Source organism: Salvia miltiorrhiza, chromosome 6, assembly GCF_028751815.1.
Source record: "Salvia miltiorrhiza cultivar Shanhuang (shh) chromosome 6, IMPLAD_Smil_shh, whole genome shotgun sequence".
Lineage (NCBI taxonomy): Eukaryota > Viridiplantae > Streptophyta > Magnoliopsida > Lamiales > Lamiaceae > Salvia > Salvia miltiorrhiza.
In genome coordinates, this window is record NC_080392.1 from 42,193,233 (window position 1) to 42,219,030 (window position 25,798).

The window sequence follows — 25,798 nt, forward strand, 5'->3', positions numbered from 1 at the left end:
ATAATAATAATATATGCGTGCAGAACAATACGATAATTCATACATAAATGATTTGGAGTGAAGAATATTAGAAACGAAAATACTAGTCTTATCTATTATTGTAGTATCTTGTTCGAATTTTGGAAATTTTGAGTTGGTCAAGGAGGCATTAATTGTGAATTTTGAGTTTGCTGAATGAGTTGCAGAAACCTTGAAATGCTCGAAAATTTCAATGTCAACATTAATTCAGACAACTACTTCCAGTCGTCTAAAATTACTCAGTTTTCTAAAAGATGAACATCATCCCTCGACCTCCATAAAATTACCAAATTTATTTTAAAAAGCTTAGAATCTCTTGAAACTTATAAGATTTAGTTTCCTTAAGATCTTATAAGTTGTCAAAGTGTTTGGATAATTGAGCTTATAAGCTAGAAAAAGATTTTTATCTAGAGAGAAAAAAAATATTAGAGAGAAAAAATTGAAAATAGATGAAATTAAAATGATATATAATGAAAATAAAAAATTATAGTTGAGTTGTTTTTATAAAATGGGTGTTGTTTATAAGAAAATGAGAAAATAAGTTGGAGTAGAAGAATTTATTTCTTGGAGAGTTTATAAGCTCTTTAGGAGCTTATTTTGTCAAACACTTTAAAGAAGCTTATAAGCTATAAACAACTTATAAGCTGTTTTAAAGAGCTTATAAGCTCAGCCAAACACCCTCTTAGTATGACTTGATTTTTTGAAATATAAAATATGACCCATCATGTGGTAAAAAAAATAAAAAAATAAATAGAAAGTGATTAATTTTTATTGATGTTCTAACATGGCAAAAAATGAGTATTTTCTAGTAGAACTATATTAAATACAAACGCATTTAGCTAAACAAAAATACAAAAGCATTTATTATCATTTTCTAATACTCCCCCCGTCCTCCATCCACGAAAAAATATCCTAGGACAAATTATTTTTAAAAACTCGTGTCACTCGAGTGACACGAGTTTTTAAAAATAATTTGTTAAGGATGAAAAAAGATTGTTGAATGTATTGGAGTGGTGAGAAGTGAAAAGTGAAAAGTGAGTGATGGAATATATATAGTTCAAAAATAAGTATGAAGTTATTTTATGAACGTCCTAAAAAAGAGAAGTAAGAAGTTCTTTCGTGAAGGAAATGAGTATTTTTTTTTTTTTTTTGAGGCGAAGGAAAGGAGTATTTTTTTGTCAAGTTGATGAGATATGGAATAGTGATATTTTCGCTAAAAAAAAAGGGGGAAAAAAAAAGAATAGTGGTATTAGGCAAGAGTCAATGTAGAATGATGATGATGCAATGGCGTTGACCAGAGAGGCAGAGTTTGATCCATCTGCACGCATCACTTCAACATCCATTCACTGTTGCCCAAATTATCATACAATCTGACATTTTATTACAAATATCAACTGTTACAGTAATTACTCTTGGCGTCCCATGAAGTATGACCCAGTTTTTTCGACACGATAATTAAAAAATTGATATTTTGTATATTAAATATGGTAGGTGAAAAAATAAAAAAGTGAATAAATGATAAATTTTTTGCCATTTTTAAAAACAGATCAAGCTTTGTGGGACAACCCAAAAAGAAAACTAAGTTATGCTTCGTGGGATGGAAGAAGTATTTATGACATCATTACATAATTTTAAAATGATGTGTGTATTTTAGCTACCTAGTTTAGTGTGCGTTTCGCTTTGGTTTCATGTGATTTTGCATAGTTTGCAATGTTTTGGCGCAGGAATGAGCAAGATTGGAGATGGAGCTGTTGATGGAAAGAATTGGTGAAAGACGAGCCACAATTTTTTATTCAATTTTAGGAGTTGACTTTTTCCATGCAATTTACTTCCATGCAATTTTCTCTTTACGAATTTTAGTATTTGATTCCATAGTTTTCCTTAGCTTTAATTCTTGTTCCTTTAATTGTTAATTGCGGCTGGATTTGGATTAAGGAGGCAGACGATTTTTCTCCAATTGGTTCAAGGGTTACTTTAATTCTTGCAATTTATTTCATAGCTTTTGTTCGATTATTTCTTCATGATTATTTTTATTTATTTGATTGTTTTTATTTTAAGTATGAGTAGCTAAACTTTCAATTCGGCGAGAATAATGAAACTCTAATTTAATGATCTGTGAGATCCAATTGGTTTAAAATTGGTTCCTACTGATTCCGATTAATTCCTAGGGTTTAAAGATAATTTCGATTTTATTTAAGTCTGGCCAACTTAAGTTTAATTGGATTACAGTCAATTAGTTCCTGTCAATCCGTAATTGTTGGAATATGACTGATTAGTGATAAAACTACCATGTTCGTAATAGAAATTAATTGGTATATTAATTATTACTAGCGTCTCTAGGATAATTGATATAAATTGGGTTCCTTCATCGTAATGCTGTTAGAATATTAAATCTAGGTCTGGCGTCTCCAGCTATGTTATATTTTAATAAGGGAAATAAGCAGGTGGCGTCTCCAGCTGTTTATCGACACAGTAAGTAGGAATTGGGGTACGTCCGTTGCGTTTCACGGTATCCTATAACTGGTTGGTTGATAGGGATTAATTAATTATTGCGTCGATGATCAGAGTTTGAATTAGAGTGGATTTATTTGAGCCGAGTTACCCTTCTTATTGATTTAATTCAAGAGTATTTTATTTGATTGATTTTGAATTCTTAGTTTAATTAATTTCTCTTAAAATTAAGGCGTGGTGGCATCACCGATTTTATAGATTTAGGAATTTGAATGATTTTTAACTGCTCTCTGTGGGATCGACTCTGCTTACCATTGTACTAATTTATTTTGGTAATTCCGCAGGAATTATTTGGTGGTTGGCGACGTCCACCATAAAATAAAAATATAAACAACTCGCATTCATTAAATCTACATGAAAAAATAGGGGTGCTTAATTTTATAAATATATATATATATTCTATGCCTAAATTAATAATTATCTTTAATGTCCAAGTAATTATTATGTACTTGAAAGACAATAATTTACATTTTTTTTACATGTTTTGAAAATAGAACGACTTTACAGCTATTAATCAAAAGCTTATCTAGTTGTTCGGACGATCAGATCATTTAGTCGGGTGGCTAGATAATCAAGAAGAGGCTACATGATCTAGCCGGTTGCTAGCTCCCAACCGACTAGATGATCTAACCATCAATTAGATCGATTTTTTACTAAAGCTATCAAATCGTTCTATTTTTTACTCCCTCCACCCATAATAAATTTGTCACAATTTTCTTTTTGGTCTGTCCACAAAAAAATTGTGACTTTCATTTATAGTAGTAATTAAGGTCCACACATCTTCACTCACATTAAAGTGGGACCCTCACTCCATTAACAACTTTACTCACATTTTATTAAAACTTGTGCCGTTCAAAATATGACAAATATATTGTGAACGGAGGAAGTAAATTTTTCTTACACATTTTTTGCATCACAGTACTTGTGTAAAAAATGTGTAATACTTTTTACAGAAAATCAAGCAAAGTCATCAATATCTAAGAGTATTTAAGTCTGATCATTTTATTTGGGCACAAAATACATGTGTTTATAAAAAAGACATTTTTCATATACAACTTAAGAATTATAACATTTTTGCCTATTAATACTGACTTTTAAACTCTTTAGTGATTCTCTTTTTCACGTGAATTTTGGAAAGTTTATTTCATATTTTTCTATAATCCTCCATTTAATCACTTTAGCATGAATTTATTATTTAATTTTATATTTTCAATAATAGTTCTCTATCTCAACATGAAAATCTCGAATTAAAACATAAAAAACTTTCATAAAAGATACTCTCTTCGTCCACGGTAAGTGTGGTGTGGATGAGAGGACACGAATTTTAAAAAAATATTGAGAAATGTATATAAATTAAAGTGAAGAAAGGGTCCCACCAAAATTGATTTGTTAGGTAATTAATAAATGACTTGGGAGATAGATTTTTTTAAAATTTTGTGTGTGAATGAGAGTAAACGTATATGGATATATGTCCTAAAATGAAAATACCACATTTATTATGGATAGACAAAAATGGCAAAACGACCACACTTCTCATGGATGGGGCGAGTAAAATTTTCTTTGTTTTTTTTTTTTTAATTTTATTCTCATTTTTATCTTTCTTTTTTCTAAAAAAACACACACTTTCATTAATGATAAAATATTCAATACACATATCAAATTAAAGATCGTAACAAGCTTTAAAAAATGATAAATAAACTGAAAAATGGACAACCAAGATTAAAAATAAATAAAGGAACTCAAATTTAAAAAATAAAACATAATATTCCAATCTAAAGATGAAAATACAATGTAGTACATCAAAATATGAAAATTTCAATTATAATAATTCAGTGATTCAAAAGGATGGCTTTGCAATAAATACAGTGGTCTTGGAATTATTGGTCAATTGTTCATAGCAATGCGATATTGAGGTCTCAGGTCCTAATATATTGCATTATCAATATCATTTTGACTATATTATCGTTAAATATAATAGAAATTAATAATAACAATGACATGCCTAATTTCTTTATTTGTTTGAGAATATAAGACTTTTTTTAGGGTTCGTCGAAAGTTCGTTTGTCCATTTTATCAGGAAAAAAAAAACATGAAAAGACAATATAGTACGGATTGATTTTTATCTATATTTGGTTCCAATAGTCGGTACAAAAACAATACAAATATAACGTTCAATTTCATTTTTTTAAGGTAGCAAAGCGTACCTTTTTTTTTGATAAATTTACAATATTTAATAAAGAAATTAGAGCAAAACGTACCTTTTAACACCCACGTAAACAATAAATTTTAATCTAACTTTTGGAACTTTCAAATTCATCTAGCATAATTATAATAACGGTCCCTAAAGATAGGATAATAATGGGACAATGCATGAATTAGATCTTAGCCATTTGGTCACTTATGACGCGCTAGTTTGCGAGAGTGGAACGAGAATGAAATAGTGATTCATGCATCTATTTTCAATTCTATAACTAATATTCTTTACATCTTATTGATAATTAGTTCAGTTTTCTTTTTTATCTGTCTCATTGATAATGACCTAGTCCAAAAATAACATTTACTTTACACCCCATCTTTACATGTGATCCCAACTTACTTTACACTCTAAAATACCTCTTCCTTAATTCTCATGCCCAAATCAAATGAATCATTAACAATGGATTGGAGGGAGTATGATTTTTCTAATAGGAATAACCGTTCTAAAATGAGTTTCCATTTCCATAAATGTAGGATTGGTTATTCCTCCCTCCTCGCTATTGCTCATTCTCTTGAACACAAGATTTACAGATTTAAATTTTACTTCATCTTTTAATCAAAATTAATCTTATTTATTTTTTATTTTTGCAAATTTTATAATAATAATAATAATAATAATGATGATGATGATGATGATGATGATTATTCTGTAAATTTTATTCATTTCTATCTCGCTCATTCCCTATAGATACCAGCCATAAGATATCCATGTTCATTCCATTTAGTTCTCATCATCATTTCATTCTCAAATTTATTTCATTTTAATCTAAATTTATTCTTGCATACCAGCCATGGTCTTGTAACTACAAATATTTTAGAGATGATCTTGGGTGCAACGGGTTGCACCCTCACTTAAATAATAATCCGTACCCTAACTTAAATCCATATCATGATCCTAACCATATAAATAACATTATTTTAGATGCAGGTCAACCCGGTTGCACCTAAGTTTTTGTGATTTTTTTTTAATCCAACTCAATCTTTAACAAGGAACTCATCGTCCTCATATCGACTTAAGAGGTGGGGACGACATAGAACCACCTAATAGTTTTTTTTTCTTTCTAAAATCAATATATATATATATATATATATATATATATATTTGCAATTGTATTTTATACAACAATTTTATTAGAACTAGCATAATCTCAACCTATTACTTCTAAGAAAAATATTATCAAAACAATTTCATAACAATCAATACAAATACGTGTTGCCCCGTTGTTGACTGGCGGTTGACTAAATTGTGTGTGTTTCTAGTGTGTGGCTGCTTTACAATTACAACACATTTATTCCCGTTAGTTTTTTATCCCCTGTAGTTGACCGAACTAGAAATCGACCGTTGCAAACCCAAACGGTCATCTTTGGCAACCATCAATCTCTTACACTATTAAACTCCCAAATTTTATTTTGCCAAACACAAACTCATTACATCAATATATTCTCCCAAAACTAAACTAATCAAGTCTCGATTTCAATGGACACAGTGCTTCTTCAAACCCCTCCAAAACCCACCACTTGTGATGCAGAAAACTCACCGCCGGCCTGCAACTCCGGCAAGCACGGCACGCCCGACCGCCTCAACGTCCCCAAACCCTTCAAATACTCCGAGCGGTGCACTATATTTTGAAGCTGCACAACCCTTTTTTGGGTGTGCTTTTGGTCATTTTACAAGTGATGAAAAATAACATGTGTGTTTTGGTAACATGATGATGCAGGTACACTAGCCCTACTGATCAAATGATGTCCCCAGTTAGCAGAGGCATTCTTGCGAGAGGTAGAAAGGGAACCAAGCTATTGCCACCTTCCACTAATCAACACAAGGTATAACAAACAAATATAGCTAAAACTTGAATCTTGCAGAATTTATTTTTATTTTTTATGATCATACTTGAATCTTGATTTTTCAGATTCAAGCCCTAAAACTTCAAGAATCCAACAATCCTCATCCAAATTGAGAAAAAGGAGTTGGGAGTTTATAATTATAGTTTATAGATAGTGGTATATTACATGTATTCACTTTTGAAATATTCCTACAATTATATGAATATATATCAAGTCAAGCATTTCATCGAACAGGAAAGGAGCATAAAAGTTCAAGATTTGGGCAATAACATGATTCACAAAAAAAAAAAAAAAAAAAAAAAAAACTAGTACTTTTTCTACTCCAATCGAACTTGGTACCACTGAAGTGAGCCGACATCGCCATCAATTTCGAGCTCACAGACAGATTTGACTAGGTATTGAACAGCATCATCGATTGAATCAAATCTTGCAAGATCAGGTGGAAGAGATTTACCAGGCCACCTCTGCAACCACCCTTTCAATCTCTCGCGCAATTCGTCTTCGGACACGAATTCCTCGCTCTCGCCGGGCTCCATCAGCACATACGTTTCTGTCTCGGTATTCGATCTCCTTCTCCTCCTCACGCCATTAACCTAATCGAATTCAATCAAACCCTAATCGAATTGCGTGTGTGTGTGTTTGGAGATTAGGTTACACTATTTATTACCTTGAGTTGATGACCTCGGAATTGGGTGTTTTGATGATGAACCCATTTGTGGAGAAATGGAGTTGGGGTTGTGAGAATTGCTGGTGTTTTGGATTGGGAGAATGTTGCAGGGAAATGGGGATGAATTTTGGTGCTCAATATTATTTTCGCCATTAATTCACGACAACTCTGTGAAGAGAAAAAAAGGATAAGATGATACCAAATATTAACCTTACTTTCATCCCAAAGACTTATCATCATTCTTCCTTATTTTGCTTGTTTTTCTTTTTTTTTTCGATTTCTTTTATTTTCATAAAACTGATTTAAGAGAGTTGGGTAAATTTAAAAGTTAAATTTAATATCAAATATTTTAAATAAGAATCTTGTTATCTAATCGAATATAGGAAGGAGTAAGTGTCTCGCAAAGGTCAAAGAAGTTGGAGGAGTAATCTAATCTATTTAGTGCTTGTTTGATTTGAGTAAATGAATTAAAGGAGAATGGGAAAAAAAATGGTTACAATAACTATTACTTTTAGTTAGTATTTGATTTAATAATAAAAAAATTATTAGTATAAATAATTCTTTTATTGTTTCTCCTCTACTTTGAAGATAATGATTAATTCATTATCCAAATCAAACAATAAGTAATAGAGTAAATATTACTCCCTCCGTCACGAATCTTGACACGTTTTCTTTTTTGGCAATAATTATTACATTCTCTCTCCTACTTTATCACCTTTATTATATTCTCTCTCCTACTTTATCACTTTTATTACCTTCTCTCTCCTACTTTATCAATTTTATACTTTATTAATTACACACTTAAAACACTAATTTACAACTCCTTAATTTTCGTGCCGAAACCAAACGTATCAAGACTCGCAGGACGGAGGGAGTAAATCATTTTCCAACATCCAAAAATGCTCAATCAAACATGGGCTTAATTTCAATCAAAGATAGAAACTCACTTCTTAGAACCCCAACATACATGGTTTTTTGTTTAATGCAAAAACAAACTTAAAAAATTAAAAATTAAAAATGAAACTATGACACTCCTCGAACCTTTATATTTTTTGTGTTACATTTTCACGAATTTATTACATACATATATGTATATAAAAATTGGCATACGCTTTTTCAAACAGATAAATATATAAATAGTAGTGTGTAGGATTCGTTTTATTATTGAAAAAACTAAAAACGTTGGTATTGTTACAAATGGTGTAGAATTTAGTTTTGGGTTTTGTGGAAAAAATGAGACAATTAATGAATAGATTATGGATTAGTACAGTTGAAGCTATGATAGTTATAATTGGTTGATGTCCGAAATGGAAGCTCGTCCATCCTCATCAAAACGGATGCTTTCTTCCAAGAATAAACCCTGCAAAATCAACCCCATTTCCTCGTGCAGCCCTAATTTTGCACCACATTTTCTCAAACTTTGGTACGTTTCTTTGATTCAACCAAGGTTTTGTTTGTTTGCTGTGATTCACTACTTTGGCTTCCACACCATAAAGGGAAACACTGCCCATGTTTGCTTCCTCCAAATTCTTCATTTTAGGTATGTTTTCTTGCATCTCAAACACCCCTTTTCTCTCTAATCAACAAACACAAACCCCATTTCGGCTTTGGCATGTCTCAATTATCAATGATGTTTTATTTCCTATTTGGGCAATTCAATGTTGCATTTGTAGCTCTAGTTGATTGAGATTTGGGAGAACTGCATTTTGAATTTACCCCCTTCTTGATCTTAAGGCAATATATATTGATAATTGTGATGGATAATATTTTAAAAAATAAAAAAATTGATGGTTTGTTGATGAGGTGATATTGAATTTTCTCAAATATAATGAGCAAATTGGTGTAACGGCATTGCAGGCTTTAAATCACTAGTTTTGAGCATGTAAGAAATTGTTCTGTTTTCATATGTGAAAATTTTGATGATTGTTACTTATATGGAAACAACACAAGCTAAGGAAGAGCAAATGTTGAGTTAATGTTTGAATCTGTATACCAAAAGAGATGCTGATAGATTTGATCTGTTTATTGTGTTTGAATCAGTCATCTGACTAGTTTTCAATAATCTGATGAGCTATGGAATCCGAGCAAGCGAAAGGAGGCACGTCTGAAGAAGCAAAGGCTCGGCATCTTACATCTTCGTCCTCTGCATCTTCCTCGTCCTCATCATCGCATGCTTCATTGGAGCACGATGTTCCCATTGCCAAATCCAAGTCCGAGGGAGACCTGCAAGGATCCGTTGCCACGCCTGATTGCCCTGCTCAGACACCGGAGTGGGGCATGTTGAGCTCGTCCCCTAATGTTGGTCCCCAGGGGAACTTATCTCCGACAGCCTCCCCTCCGGTCCAAACAATGGGGCATCCTTCAGATTATGACCCTGACCGGATCCCCGCCTCCGTGTTCTCCAACAAACCAGCCAACACCTCAGAGTGGAGCGTGGCCTCGAATGACTCGTTGTTCAGCATACACGTTGGGAACAACAGTTTCGCCAAAGATCAGTTTAGGTCCGGTGAGCTCGCCAGATTGGAGGAATCGAGCAACGGTCAGTCATCCCTTTATGCTTCAGAAGCCAAGCCTAATGAATTATGCAGTCTCCCTGTCAGCCTTCCCCCTCTCATGGAGGTGCCAGCCAATGAAGAGGGCAGTACAAAGTCGAGCAACGTGTCTAGCCTTGAAACCATCGCCTCGAAAGGAGGAGCAACCACGCCTCGCCTCTCCAATGAGAGTGGCACCTCTTTCGCTTTCCCTGTGTGAGATAACCGATTACACAACAGTTTCTTATGCTCTGTGCCTCGTGTTAGATGTTTATCATGGTTGAGTTTTACGAGTTTCTTTCATCGTTGTTATCTCAGGTTGGCAAGTGAAGGCGGAAAGGCTTGCTCGTTGGAGAAGGTTGAGGAGAAACCGGAGATGGAAGCGCAAGATTCTAATAGTGCCACTCCAGAACCCACGACGGGGAGATGGTTTCCGTGGTGCCCGTGTTTGCCTCGTTGCTGTTAAGGATCACGACGTGCGCGATTGATATATATATACAACACCCTTTTGAAGAATCTAGCTTAGAAGGAGTAGTCCCCAATGCTATATACATATATATGGTGGTGATATCTGTTCTTGGCTGGTGAGGCAGCAGCATACACTGTGAGATGGCAGCAAGGCTTGATTGATGAGTAAGATTTTTTTTGCTGTTGGAAGCAAGCTGCAGGGATGATGATCAAATGAAACTTTTGTGATTTGATAACTGTGATAACATTCAGATTTGAGAATCAAAAACTCAACTAATCATATGTATATATCCATATATGAAAATGTGGTCTCTTATCTTGTATATCTTTGCTCTCTCATTTCAAGGCTTTATTAGCATCATATAGAGATTGTCACATTCTCTCTCTCTCTCTCCATGCATGTGCTCCATGTCCTATGTTCTCATTGTTTGCACAGTGTTGCCACAAGCAAGAAATGATTACAAAAGAAATGGTTTTTAGACAGAAAGAAATATTATTGCATGTGTGGATCATTTTCCACCAAAAATATTATGCAGCTATATATTGTAAAAGGAAAACTTTTAGTGAGGTTTGGGATTTTGGGCATGTGCCTTAAAGTATTAATTGAACACCATTTATTAGGTGGACATTGCACAAATCAGTTGGATAAGCAGTTCAAAAGGTGGAGAATTAATGTTGTCCAAGTTTAATATGTAAAGCACATCATGATATTAAGGGCCCGTTTGATTTTCAGTATTAGATTAATCAGGATATAAATTATCCTGATAATTTAGTGTGGATTAGTCATGATTTTTAATCCCAGATGGGTGTTTGATATCATTGGTAATTAATCCCAAAAAGTGTTTGGTATCCATTGAAATATGTTGGATTAACATATCAAATACCTAAATTAGTAGCCTATGGAGGGGGTAGAATAATTAGTGTGGGTTAATCCCATGGGGGAGGTGGGATAATTAGTGTGGGTTAATCCCACAAAATAAGCTAGGGTCTTGGGATAAACCTGGAGTTGACCATATTAGTAACACATAATATCAAACACTATATAAATCCATATTAATTTAATTTATCCTGCTTTTAAACCCATATCAAACAGGCCCTAAGGTTATTATGTGTGGCTGCAATTTCATTAATCTTACTTTGGGACATCCTTTTTCACAATCAATAAGTTAGTTAGGGGAGTAAGTACTACACTATTAGAAATACTAGGAGTAATAGCGTCGAAATACACGAACTTTCACTTATTTCACTTATTTTTAATTTTATTTGCATTGAACTTTTAATCATGCCTCCAAATACACAATTTTTTTTTTTTTTAACTTTTTCTAATTTTACGAACGAGTATTAAAGTAGAAGACGAAATTATCTGCGTTTATTAAACGAAAGTCTTTCTAAATGATCACACCACTCTAAATATTAGTGGCGGGGGAGGCACCATTGAAGATGCTCTAACATAATTTTCTTTGCTATTTATTTTATTTTTTCTTTAAATTAACGTGGTTAGATAATTGCTACAGACAATTTAGGCTCAACTCACCAACTAGGCCATTAGGATTTGTCCTTTTTGGTTTTTTATAATTTATTGCCATCCAAGAAAAGCAATTCCATTTTTTTTTCCACGTTTAAATTTGACGGACCATATGTTGTCATTATCAATGAAAGAGACCCATAAGTTATATATATCCATTGGAGAATTTTCATATTATTTGAGAAAAAATGATCTTATCTTTTCCATTAGGATTATTGGCGTTTAAAAATATAAAATTTGGATTTATTTTAAAATTTTAAAAGTTTGTTAAAATATACACAACTTTTATGATTGCAACAATTTTATTACAATTTCAAATTAACATCTCAAAAATCCAATGCAGACATAACGGTCGATTTGACGAACGACGTCATACAGATCACACATTAAAACGTCGTCGTTTTATGAGTGTAAGTGAAATAATCCAAAAGGTAAAATTGTCATATGTTCGACTAAATGTCTCAAAGAACAACAATATATAATAATGCCATCTCATTATATTTTTTCCACATGAATGGCAATTCATTTAGTTTTTGCCACTCTGGTGCCATATCAGTTTCAATTTGAGCGTAATTTGAAATTGTGGCAAAATTGTTAGAGACAAAATTTGTGTATTTTTGACAATTTTCAAAGTTTGTAGAGCACAAAATTCATTTGTTTAGACTTCAATAACCCTTTCTATTATCTAAAACTTAAAGATGAAATTGGCTTTATGAATGACGAAATTGACTTTCTGAAATTCCAAAACTTAAAGATGAAATTGGCTTTCTTAATTTATGAAATTTGAAAACAAATTTTTATCTTTCACTTTCATATTTTAATTTTGAGTTATTTTCCTCTAATAAAAAATGACGTCGTCCTATCTCAGCGCCGAATTGTCCACGTCAAGATTCAAGCCAATTCAGCTTTAATTTAGAAAAATTAAAAAAAGAGTAAAATTTGAATAAATTTAAAGTTCATGTATATTTATAAATATGTTTTAAAGTTCATGTTACCAAAAGTGAATAAAGTTCATATATTTATAATTATGATTTAAAATTCGTGTTAAATATCATAAAGTGAGTAAAGTTCATGTATTGATACACCAATTATCTTAGAAGTTATTATTTTAATTTATTTAATTTGATTGAATTAAATTGGTCATACACTTCAAATGATATTAATCTCAACCACTTTCATAAATTAAATATTAATTTTTGGTTTCGATAATAAAAATACAATTTTATATGAATTTTCATTTAATGAAGTTTTATAAAAAAAAACAATGTGGAATATATTGAAAATATAGAAAAAAAAATAAAAATATATATTTATTTGATATAGAATATGTTGAAGAATTGATTCGCCACATTAATTTATTGTTAATCATATATAGACAAGATTTATTAATCTTTTACGTTTTTTTTTTAATTTTTAAATTGATGGATAAGAACAGCTAGCCTATAACGTTTGTATGCTGAAAAATGTAGTAAGTTGCCTATATATATATACAGCTATACTTAATGAAATTTGTTTGGCTTCTTTCTAGAAGTGCAACATGATCACAATCCATATATCTTTGTCTAGACTCTATTTTTCTTACTTTTACTTATCTTATGATTACACACTAACATCTTCTATTTTTCAAAAGCTTAGTCTTTCTAGATCTTATAACGAGACTTCAGATTTCATATAGGTTTTAGCAGTATTAAAAAGGAGAAAATTATTGAATTTTTTCCATAATTTAATTATATACTAAAATTTCATAAAATTAAATAATGATGGTTAGTTGGTGTAATAAATTAAAGCTGATCACTTGTTAGAAATTTTTTTCTATTTACAGATGATCTAACTGAAGTGCATGAAAATAAGTCAAACTGATTATAAGCGTGTTGATAGAGAAGAATCAATCAAAGCACCTTACAAGGTGAAAAGAATCAATTACAAAGAATCAGCAAATGATGCACCTTTGCTCAGCCAAAGACGTATCAGCTAAAGTGAGAAACCAACTAATAAGAGATGGAGACCAGTAAATCCCGATGTCGTAAAATCAAGTACAGTGTTGCAGGCAGGATCGTAAACTAATCAAGTCGCTCGTAAATTATTTGAAACTCGGCTCGAAATAAACTCGTTTGAAATTTGTTCATCTCATAAACGAGCCGAACTCGAGCTCGGTAAAATTATCGAACCAAATTCAAACCTGCATATGTTCGGCTCAAGAGGTCGCAGATATGTTTGGTTTCGAACTTTAATGAGCCTATTCGCGTATAGGCTCGCAGATATGTTCACGAATATTTAAAAGCTCGAATTCACAACTAATTGTTTTCGTTGTGAATTCAAGTTTTAAAACTAGAATTCCTAATATATATGCAGCAATTAGGCTTTAAGGAATGAAGATATTACTTCTCCTCATCAACCACCAATTAGGCTCTGATCGTGGTATCTAGAATTCCTAATTAGGAATTAATATTATCAGAGTGATAGTATATAATTTGCTTAATTAAGCAAACAATATTTATGCAGCAGATAAATATGAACTTTATTTTTTAAAGGCTTTAAGGCTTTGTTTGGCACTTTAAAAACATTACTACTACTCCTATAACCCATATCAGAGAGAGTAGGAGCTCCAGGATTTCTCCTACAATTTCTACTTTTCGAGACTTCAACCTTGTATTCAAGTCGAGATATTTGTTTTGGAGTTTTATTAATTCCAGAAATACTGACACTTTCAAAATCAGATAAAGGAACAGAAAAAGTAGAAGCTCTAGATGCACTTATGGGTTCTTCATCTAATTTAAGACGAAACCTTCTAGACTTGAACTTGATTTCAACATCACCATCAACATATTGAATGATGCTTTCAAGTTCTCTATTTTCTTCTTTAACGGGTGGGGTTACATTTTCAAGTTTCCATACTTCTGGAAGAGACTTTTGATTCCATTTTATGGTTTTTGGTACTGCTAAATTTCCTTTGGCAGTATCAGTAATAAAAAGAGTTGTTTATCTATTTTTTAGATTCACAATCAGTTTGATAAATTCACAACTGAATTGCTAGTGTTAGTTGTGAATTTGAGTTTTAAAACTTAAATTCACAATTAACTCTATTGCCACTTTTGAATTCAAATTTTAAAGTTTGAATTCACGACTATAAATAATGCTAATCGTGAATTTGAGTTTTTAAACCTTGAATTCACAACTAACAATATTTTTATTTTTTTAGTTGTGAATTCAAACTTTAAAACATGTATTCACGACTAACATAATTTCTAGTTGTGAATTCAAACTTTAAAACTCGAATTCATAACCAACACTAGCTATTCAGTTGTGAATTCAAATTTTAAAACTTGAATTCACAATTAAAATTAGTGCTAGTCGTGAATTCGTGGATAATTTTTAAATTTTTCATGTGAAGGGTAAAATGAGAAGTGTGGCCATTTTTTTTTTAATGACTAAATTTACCATTTCAAAGTGATTATTTTCAAAATTCATTCACACGATATTACCTGGAGAAAACGACGACGATATCAATAATGAAAAGAACTTATTAATTTGTTCGTTCATATAGAAACAAAAAAAAAAAAAAACAACAACAACAACAACTTATTCGCCGCAGGTGACTTTCCCTCAATCAAAGAAAAAAAAAGGAAAGAAAGAAAAATAAAATACAACAAAATAAAAGCCTTCTTTTACGGAAAGAAAATTCAAGATTTTATATCATGGTTCCTGAATAGTAGTAATAAATAGTAGACCATTTCACACGTTAAGTGGAAAAAGTAAAAAACAAAACCCATCCAAAATGAAAATGGAACCCCAAAATTATTTATGCCCCATTGAAAATTGAGGGGGTGGGTGGGGGCCGTGGTCCGACTCCGTTGACGGAGAGGTGCATTTATTGACCGGAGTCATGGTCCCAATACTACCTCACCTCGCCCCATAACGACTCAACCCAAAAAAAACGAAGAAATTCCCCAATCATAAACAAAATAGTTGGCAAAAATAACAACAAAAAATAGAGAATGCCAATTATTTATTCCACTAATACCATTGATCTTGTTAGTGATAGCAAGTAAATGGAAACTCGTTTGATCCGAGTGTCATTATTTATTAGAGTGTGTGTGTTGTTTTTGGGACATTTGTTACTTGATCCAATTGTCTGCTGAATTAGAGATTTTATTAGATAAAAAAGAGAGAAAGAAAAACGTTTAGAACCCTTGAAAGTACATACCGCTACCTAAGGGATGGGCCTCGTTAAAACTCCTTTTCACAGGCCGAAAAGAGGAAAAAGAGTACCCTAAACAAGAAAAAAATGAAGAAAAATAGGGAGAAGAGCGGAGTTGGATTTATCTCGGGAGCTCCGGCCGTACCATTGCCCCCAAAAAATCCGGCTCTTGCAGCCCGTGGCAAGAAAAAAAAAAAGGAACAAAAATGGACTAAATCCATGAGAGCACCAGCGGAAAAACAATGCCATCTACCGTACAACCCAAGTATAGACACTATATTTTCTTTGATAAAAATGGTGGAAAATATATATTTCTATTATTATACTTTTTTACATATTTTGTGTGATGGATAATTTTTCTCCAACAATATAAGAAAAGAAGAATTCAAGCAACTTTTTATCCTTACTTTTTATTCAAATTCTTGATAATATTATTATGTGCATGGGCGCAGCCAGGGGCTCAAGCCTCCTCCCAAATTTTGAGATTTTCTTTTAATTTTAAATATATATATATATATATATATATATATTCCTAATTATAAAGAATCTTGTTTTACAAAAATTGATTTGCTTAAATATTCCGATCCCTCATATACATTTAATTTAAGGTTAATTGTATTGTTTAAAATTATACTCCCTCCGTCTCATTACTTTTGGGCACGGAGATTAAAAAATATGTGGAAAGTAGATAAAGTGAGTTTGGTAAAAATAATTTAAATATTAGGTATGGAGAGAGAATATATTGCCAATAAATAAATGAGACATTTGTAATGGAACATTCCATTATGGAAAGTGAGACATTTGTAATGGGACAGAAGGAGTATAATCTATGAAAATGTTGTTCGTTATTATCACTATTTTGCTTGTCTTTTAATAAAAAAATGTCTAAAATGTACAGAATGCCCCCAAATGTTTTTTGTAATGTATTGAAACCAGTTTCTAATGAAAATATTATTCTTTATTACTCCCTCCGTCCCGCGAAGCATGACACGTTTGAGTTCGGCACGGGAATTAAGGAATTGTAGATTAGTGTTTTAAGTGTGTAATTAATAAAGTATAAAATTGATAAAGTAGGAGAGAGAAGGTAATAAAAGTGATAAAGTAGGTGAGAGAATATAATAAAGGTGATAAAGTAGGAGAGATAATGTAATAATTATTGACAAAAAAGGAAACGTGTCATGCTTCGTGGGACAACCCAAAATGGAAAGTGTGTCATGCTTCGCGGGACGGAGGGAGTATTACTATTATGCTCGTCTTTTAATAAAAAGTACCTAGAATGTACGGAATGCCCCAATTTTTTTTTGTAATGTATTAAAATTATATAGTCCATGAAAATGTTGTTCGTTAATATTACTATTATGCTTGTCTTTTAATAAAAAATGTCTAAAATTAATGTACGAAATGCCCCAAAAAAATTTGTAATGTATTGAAATTATATAATCTATGAAAACGTTGTTCTTTATTATTACTCTTATGCTTGTCTTTTAATAAAAAATGCCTAAAATATATGGAATGCCAAAAAAAAGAGGGAGCTATCGCCCAAACTCCCATAAAAATTCAACCCCCGAACTAAATTCCTGGCTCCACCACTGATTATGCGGTAGAGATGTAGTAATATTTTTCAACATTTTCTTTCTTATGGAACATAAAATAAAAAAAGTGATGCATATTTAATAATAAGTGACAATAATTAACCTCTTGTTTACCAAGTGGATGCTTGATAGGGAATTAGGGATGGGTGGATTTATTTTATGTAGTAGTACTTCTAGTTATATATATACTAGTATTTGCACCCCGTGCGATGCACGGGAAACATTTTTATATTTTTATATTTATATACAATTGATACCAATTCAATTATTATATTTATAAATATAATAAAATTAATTTTAACTAAATATATTTGAGCTTAATATTAAAAAAATAACAAAATAAAGAATACTTCACAATAATAAAAATTGATATGACGAAAAAGCAAAAAAAATATTTAAAACGAAAATAAAATTTTTGGAAAAATAAATTTATTCAAAAAAAGATGAGAGATGAGAGAGAATTTTTTTAATTCTAATCTTTCAATAAATATATCTTTTACATTTTAAATCGGATAATTACATAAAATATATCAAATTAAATCTCTTATCGTGATCTTTAATTTGATATACATATTAAATATTTTATAATTAGTTTAATTGACAACAAAAAATAATTTTTGTTAACTATATTATTTTAATCGAAGTAGTCTATAATAACAATATTATCAACTCAATGAGTATAATATTAAATTTAATAAGTACTGTAAAATAATAATTACATTATAATGAAAAAAAATAGAATTACGATAACCGTAACTCAATTTAAGATTTTTTTTATGTACAAATCAATTGTTGCATATTACAATAGTCAGTAAATTTTGCATCTAACTAAAAGTAAAATATTTATTATATCATATAATTATTTCAGTTTTATATTAAAATTTAACATGTAGTGAAGAATTTGAAAAATTAAAACTAAATAAATGTAAACCATATTTAAAGTTTCATTTTTAATCTATATAAATATCAGATATGTCTATATAAATAAATATATTATTCGTACATAAACATTACAAATTAAATAAATTTAAATCATATAAGAAATTCTATTGTTAGATATATAACTAAGTATTCATCTAAAAATTTATATTAAAATTAATACAAATTATACTTTTAAAATTAATATAATTTTGTAGATGAATATTCATTCTAAAATTTATGTATTTATAATTGTTATACCAAATTAAAGATCTTAACATGGTTTTTAAGTTAAGATGAATACTAAATATTTTTTCATAAATTAAATTTGACAATTTTTAGAAAAGAATAAGAAAAGATAAATTTATGGAAAAAGTTATTGTTAGAACTATATTTCTATAATATATATATATAGGGTAGGGTTAATATAAAAACCCCTCTTAAGATGAAAACTAGGAACCAATTTAAAGCCATTGATTTAAATAAAATAGATGGCTGAGATTAAACTACAGATGCACAATTTCGATTGCATAGATGCACAATTTCAATTGCATAGATGCACAATTTCGATTTGCTTGAGTATTTTGCATTGTTGGTTTCAATTGCATAAATTGCATATTTTTTAAGTGCACAGTAAAATATAATAGATGCACAGTTTCTTTTGTTGACTAAATCCTAACCATTAGATCTAAGATTTAAAAGGTCAAGATTAGGTTCCTAGTTCTCATTTTAACAGAGGTTTTTATTAGAACATCTTCCTATATATATATATATATATATATATATATATATATATATATATATATATAGGGTGCTGTTATAGTGAGAACCACAATTATCGTGAGAACATAAGAACCAATAAAATTAATGCATCCGTTATTAAATTTAATGCATCCGAAAAAAATAATTTTTTTGCTCCCTTCAGGATTCGAACCCAGCACCTGCATCCATCCACCAAGATGATGCATCCACCGTAGATCTTGATGATCGAATGGCTTAAAATGGTTCTCCGTTCTTATTTGAACCTCTCCCTATATATATATATATATATATATATATATATATATATATATATTGAGGTCAGATTTAATTTTTTCATACAACAAACTCACGTAATATTTATTAAAATATGTGCTACCAAAAGTGATATTTATACACTTTTAAAGGACGGAAGGAGTACATATCAAACTAAAGCATGTATCATGATTTTTAAATTGATATTACTTATTAAATATTTTATCATATTAAAGATAAACTATTTTTGGAAAAAGAAAACAAAAATGAAAAAAAGAAATAAAAAATGAAGAGATTAAAAAACTATAAAAAAGATTGAGGAAAAATAAGCTTTGTTAGAGGGTAAAGATAAGGAAAAAAAAATATTTGTGGTAGATATAAGTGAAACTACATGTATTAACATATTGTTGTAGTTGAATAAAAAAACTCGAAACACTTTTAGATATAATTGCATCATTTGCATGAGAAATGGAATTATGCACATGATTTGCTGTTTTTTTTTTAAGCATAATTTCCGGATTAAAAAGACCCACGTCTTTTGGAACTAAAATTTGAAAGAAATGGTCAAAACCATGTTCTTATAAATATACATAAATTTTCAATTAGCCATTTATTTTTTCAATATTTACAAAATTGCCATTCAAATCAATTTGAAATCAATTTCTAATTGAAAACTGCTGTTTTAATATAGTATATATATATATATATATATATATATATATATATAGGGAGAGGTTCAAGAAATAATCACTAAATAAAATAAGAACGGAGAACCATTTTTAGTCATTCGATCATCAAGATCTACGGTGGATGTATCATCTTGTTATATGAATGCAGATCCTGGGTTCGAATTCTGAAGGGAGCAATTTTTTTTTATTTTTTTGAGTGCATTAATTTTAACAACGAATGCATTAATTTTTACGGTGAATACATTAGATTTGATGGTTCTCATGTCCCCACAAATAATGTAATTTTCTCTAGAATCACATGCAAAGGAACATATTACACTGGATTTCTATCACGTGTGGCGGGAGGTTAATTATGCAATTCATAATTAAGCAAATTTAATTTTCTATTTTTTATTTTTTCTTTGAATATAATGGGGTAATGATTTGATAAGAATATTAAAAAAATGGTGGGTCTTGATCAACTTTCTAATCGATATTTGTTTATATATAATTTTTGTTAAATCTTTTTTAATAAAATAAATGAATCCTTGCAAATATATATGGAGAAATGATTCAATTAAATGTGGCGAGAAATGAGAATGAACCTAAAACATGAGATGTTCAAATTTTATATATGATATTTATTCTAATTAATCGTGTGAACTAATAATAATAAATAAGTCAATATAAATCTAAGAATAATTAAGTTGCTTGTAATGCGCGAATAGTCATTCAAACTTGAGTTTGAATCTTGAAGAGAGCAAACAATTTCATCATATTAACTGAATATAATTGTTCGTGCATTATATTAGCTTATTTATTATTCGCATCTCTTATGAAAAATAACATGCTCACTATATCACAATTCTATATATAGGGTTGGATTCGGGGTTCCAATAGTATCATGTTCTTAGATAGTATATATTTTACTAATTAATTGAATTACTATTATTCATGTATTATAAACATCTTATTCAACACTATTTATAACTTATTCGTTATTCTCGTTTTTTCACAAAATAATCATTTTCACTATTGATAAATTATTTGAATTCCTAACAAAACCCCTGTCAAATTCGTTACCGTAATATACAATCTCATTTCCATTCATCATTCTTTCAAATAAACTCTCCGTGATTAAGTATTTCATTAGTCGTCGTTGCCATTCTCGCTCTTATTCTATAAATCTCGTTAGAATTTTGGTGGAAAAACTTGAACTTCCAAAATTATTTCTGAATCTCGCTTATTCATGAGCGAATTTTCTCATTTCACCATATATATATTTTTAATTTTATGTTATTTAATTTATTGCGGTTAAAACCTACCACTACAAACACAAATACATATGTACATCATATATTGTGTAATTATTTAATTATATCCTAAGCCTTTTTTTTTAATACAAATAGGATTCTATAACTCTATGAACGCAAGAATTTAATATTGAAATAGACAAGATGAAGAGTGATTTCACCAAAACCTAAGCATGAATCCTTTGAAGAAGAATTTTATCTTTTAAAATACTAATAATAATAATAAACATTAAATAGAATAATGAAAGAAGGAGACTGAGGAGATGGAATAATCAGCCCCCAGTCCTATTTCTAGTCTCACCAGTCCAGCTTTAGACCAAAATTCTGTTGAATTTAAAAATGTTTAGAACAAAAACATTGAATTGAATGGCGAGACTCACAAAAACTTGAAATGTGAACACCAAACCGTTTATTCAACAAAGGAAAGCAGCCTACTACTGTTCGTCTCCTTCCCTCCCTCCCTCCCTCCCTCTCCAGATTCCATTTACATCTGCGGAGAGCTAGCTGCCAAACTTAGGGTTTGAGCTTCTACGCTTGTTCTTGCGAGAGGCGAACAACACGGGCTCCGGGCTGTACTCGGCCTTTTCGAGCACCCTTTTCGGGCCTCAGTAATGGGTCCTTTCCCTCCTCTGATGAAATGGCGCCATCTTCGTGAGCCGTTGAAGCTCTTGATTTTCATTCTTGTTCTGTTTTCAGCTCGAGACGACACCGTTTGCGCCTCTGATTCGGACAAATCGGCCCTATTGGAGTTGAAGGCGTCGCTTTCGGACCCTTACGGAGTGCTGAGCAGCTGGAATTCTCAAAGCCCGGATCACTGCTCGTGGGCCGGGCTCTCCTGCGATTCGGGCTCTCGGGTCGTGGCGTTGAACCTCACCGGTGGTGGAGGTAATTCTCTGTCTTGTGCTAGAATTGCTCAATTCCCACTGTATGGTTTTGGAATTAGGAGGCCTTGTTTAGGGAAAGTTAAAATCTTGGGTCAATTGCCTGCTGCTGTTGCTAAGCTTAGTGAACTCAAGATTTTGTCACTGCCTTTTAATGAATTGAGGGGTCAGATTCCTGTGGAGATTTGGGGGATGGAAAAGCTCGAGGTTCTTGACCTAGAAGGGAACTTGATTTCGGGCTCATTGCCTAGCCAGTTCAGTGGGTTGAGGAGCTTGAGAGTTCTTAACTTAGGCTTCAATGAGATCAATGGTGGGATACCGAATTCATTGGCCAGTTGTGTGGGGCTTCAGGTTGTTAATCTAGCTGGGAATCAACTTAATGGGTCGATTCCACAGTTTATTGGTGAGTTTAGGGATTTGAGGGGGCTTTACTTTTCATACAATCTGCTAACTGGATCGATACCAATTGAGATAGGGGAGAATTGTGGGAAGCTTGAGCATTTAGATCTTTCGGGGAACTACTTGACTGATGGTATTCCAAAAACGATTGGGAACTGTCGGGGTTTGAAGACGCTGGTTCTGTACTCTAACCTGTTGGAGGAGGAGCTTCCGAGTGAGCTTGGTCAGTTGAGTGAGCTGGAAGTGTTGGACATCTCGAGGAACAGTATTAGTGGTGCTGTACCACCTGAGCTTAGTAACTGTACGAAGTTGTCTATCCTTGTGTTGTCGAACGTATGGGACCCTCTTCCGAATATTTCAAGTTTAGGAGGCGGTTATTCACCAGAAAAGTTGGCATATACTATTACTGATGACTACAATTTCTTTGAAGGTGCACTCCCGACAGGAATCACTAGCCTCTCAAATTTGAAGATGCTTTGGGCTCCTAGAGCACTTCTGCGAGGAGATTTCCCTGCTAATTGGGGCTCCTGCAGTAATTTGGAGTTGTTGAGTTTGGCTCATAACCTTTTCACCGGGAAAATCTCGGAGGGGCTTAGCAGCTGCAAGAAGCTGCATTTTCTTGACCTGGGTTCGAACAGACTTAGTGGGGAGATCATCAACAAAATTCCTGTTCCTTGTATGACTCTCTTTGATGTCAGTGGCAATTCTCTGTCGGGTTCTATCCCCAAATTTGAGTACGAAGCTTGTGCTCCTCTTCAATCCACGAGTGGGGATTTTTTGAATGCTGACGATCCTTCATTGGCATATATGACATATTTTGGATATAGAAATCAGATTGAGACCACTTTGCCATTTTATAGAGATGGTGCCAGTCCCAGTCTCGTGGTAATGCATAATTTTGGTTCTAACAAACTCAGTGGCACCCTGCAGACGATGCCTGTTGCATCTGCGAGGTTAGGGAAACAAACGGTTTATGCATTTCTTGCTGGTGGAAACAACCTTACTGGAAGCTTTCTTGCAGCTTTCTCCGAGAAGTGTGATCAGGCTGGAGGTATAATCGTAAATGTCACAAGCAACGGGTTGTTTGGTCAAGTTCCAATGAATATTGCCAAATTGTGCAGAACACTGACAGTCTTGGATGTTTCCCGTAATCAAATTGCTGGGAATCTGCCACCCACCATCGGAGACATGGATTCACTGCGCGTTCTTGATATAAGTCGGAATCTGTTGCAAGGTCCGATTCCCAGCAGCCTTGGTCAGATAAAAGATCTCAAATTTCTTTCGTTGTCTGGAAATAAGCTTGATGGTTCCATACCTGCAAGCTTGGGACAGCTGCACTCTCTGCAAGTTATTGATCTGTCTTCGAATATCCTATCTAGTGGAATTCCCGACGTTCTTGCAAATCTGAGGAACTTGACGGTCTTTCTCCTCCACTATAATAAGCTATCCGGGCAGATCCCCCTCGGTTTGGCGAGTATAACCACTCTATCGGTGTTCAACGTGTCCTTCAATGATTTGTCGGGACCATTGCCTCTGCTCAGTAATGTGATCAAATGTGAGAGCTTTCTTGGGAACCCTTCTCTACATTGTTCTCCCTCGCCTTCGACTGATCAACGAGGGGACTCGACAAATGATGGTGTGGCTTCTTTACCATCTCCCAGCCAAAAAGGAGGAAAGGGTTCCCTCCGTTCGGTTGAGATTGCCTCTATAACATCTGCATCGGCCATTGTATCGGTTCTGATCGCCCTGGTTGTACTTTTCTTTTACACAAGGAAGTGCAAGCCGAGGTCCAGAGTGAGTGGAACTGTTCGGAAGGAAGTGATCGTCTTCAATGATATAGCAGTTCCTCTGACATACGAGAACGTTGTTCGTGGCACGGGGGGTTTCAACGCGAACAACTGCATCGGCAATGGTGGATTCGGGGCGACATACAAAGCGGAGATTGCTCCCGGTGTCCTAGTGGCCATCAAACGGCTTGCCATCGGGCGCTTCCAAGGCATCCAACAATTTGATGCAGAGATCAAAACCCTAGCCAGGCTTCGCCACCAGAACCTCGTCACGTTGATAGGGTATCACGCGAGCGAAACCGAGATGTTTCTTATATACAACTATCTGCCCGGCGGCAACCTAGAGAGGTTCATTCAGGAGAGGTCCAGTAGAGCCGTTGATTGGAGGATACTGCACAAGATCGCCCTCGACATCTCGTACGCGCTCGCCTACCTACACGATCAGTGCGTGCCCCGTGTCCTCCATCGCGATGTGAAGCCTAGCAACATCTTGTTGGATCAGGACTACAACGCGTACCTCTCCGATTTCGGACTTGCTAGGCTTCTCGGAACGTCGGAGACTCACGCCACGACCGGCGTGGCCGGAACGTTCGGGTACGTGGCGCCGGAATACGCCATGACTTGCCGCGTCTCCGACAAGGCCGACGTCTACAGCTACGGGGTCGTGTTGCTCGAGTTGATCTCCGACAAGAAAGCGCTGGATCCGTCGTTCTCCTCCTACGGGAACGGATTCAACATTGTTGCTTGGGCGTGCATGCTCTTGCGGCAAGGCCGCGCCAAGGAGCTGTTCACGGCCGGCTTGTGGGACGCGGGCCCGCACGACGATCTGGTCGAAGTGCTGCACTTGGCCGTGGTGTGTACGGTGGAGACGCTGTCGAACCGGCCGACGATGAAGCAGGTGGTGCGGCGGTTGAAACAGCTTCAACCGCCATCTTGCTAGAGGCCAGGCCACCACCATATTTGTGGTGGCTGCATTACAGGATATAAGTGTGATGTTTATTTTTTTTCACTTTTTTGAGGTGTTGTTAGTGTTGAATTGTAAATTGTAGAGTAGTCTTGCCCTCTCTTTTTTTTTTTTTAAATGTTATTTTCTAGTTGAGGCCCTGCAGATGAATCCATAGAATTCTGTTGCAGGTTGTATGTATTACTTGAATCTCATTTTTATATGTTCTCCAAATAAGTATAAAGAAGAAGGTTTTTGTTCCCA

The 25,798-nt window shown here is 33.1% G+C and overlaps 4 protein-coding genes across 4 annotated transcripts; 3 read left to right on the plus strand and 1 right to left on the minus strand.

Annotated features, from left to right (window-relative positions):
* Positions 1 to 6,019: 6,019 nt before the first annotated feature.
* On the plus strand, positions 6,020 to 6,863 carry LOC130989678 (uncharacterized). Its single transcript, XM_057913727.1, has 3 exons — positions 6,020 to 6,399; positions 6,504 to 6,609; positions 6,696 to 6,863. Exons 1-3 carry the CDS (start codon positions 6,263 to 6,265, stop codon positions 6,741 to 6,743), a joined length of 291 nt encoding a protein of 96 aa, XP_057769710.1. The 5' UTR covers positions 6,020 to 6,262; the 3' UTR covers positions 6,744 to 6,863.
* Positions 6,754 to 7,537, minus strand: LOC130989677 (protein CHLORORESPIRATORY REDUCTION 7, chloroplastic). Its single transcript, XM_057913726.1, has 2 exons — positions 7,298 to 7,537; positions 6,754 to 7,223 (listed from the first exon to the last, which is right to left on the minus strand). Exons 1-2 carry the CDS (start codon positions 7,535 to 7,537, stop codon positions 6,948 to 6,950), a joined length of 516 nt encoding a protein of 171 aa, XP_057769709.1. The 3' UTR covers positions 6,754 to 6,947.
* LOC130989676 (uncharacterized) lies at positions 6,865 to 10,619 on the plus strand. The gene is made up of 4 exons (XM_057913725.1): positions 6,865 to 7,920; positions 8,169 to 8,837; positions 9,338 to 10,044; positions 10,147 to 10,619. The coding sequence occupies exons 3-4, from the start codon at positions 9,371 to 9,373 to the stop codon at positions 10,292 to 10,294; spliced, it is 822 nt and encodes a 273-aa protein (XP_057769708.1). The 5' UTR covers positions 6,865 to 7,920; positions 8,169 to 8,837; positions 9,338 to 9,370; the 3' UTR covers positions 10,295 to 10,619.
* An 11,165-nt stretch (positions 10,620 to 21,784) lies between these two features.
* LOC130989679 (LRR receptor-like serine/threonine-protein kinase RPK2) lies at positions 21,785 to 25,798 on the plus strand. The gene has a single exon (XM_057913728.1). It carries the CDS (start codon positions 22,136 to 22,138, stop codon positions 25,529 to 25,531), a length of 3,396 nt encoding a protein of 1,131 aa, XP_057769711.1. The 5' UTR covers positions 21,785 to 22,135; the 3' UTR covers positions 25,532 to 25,798.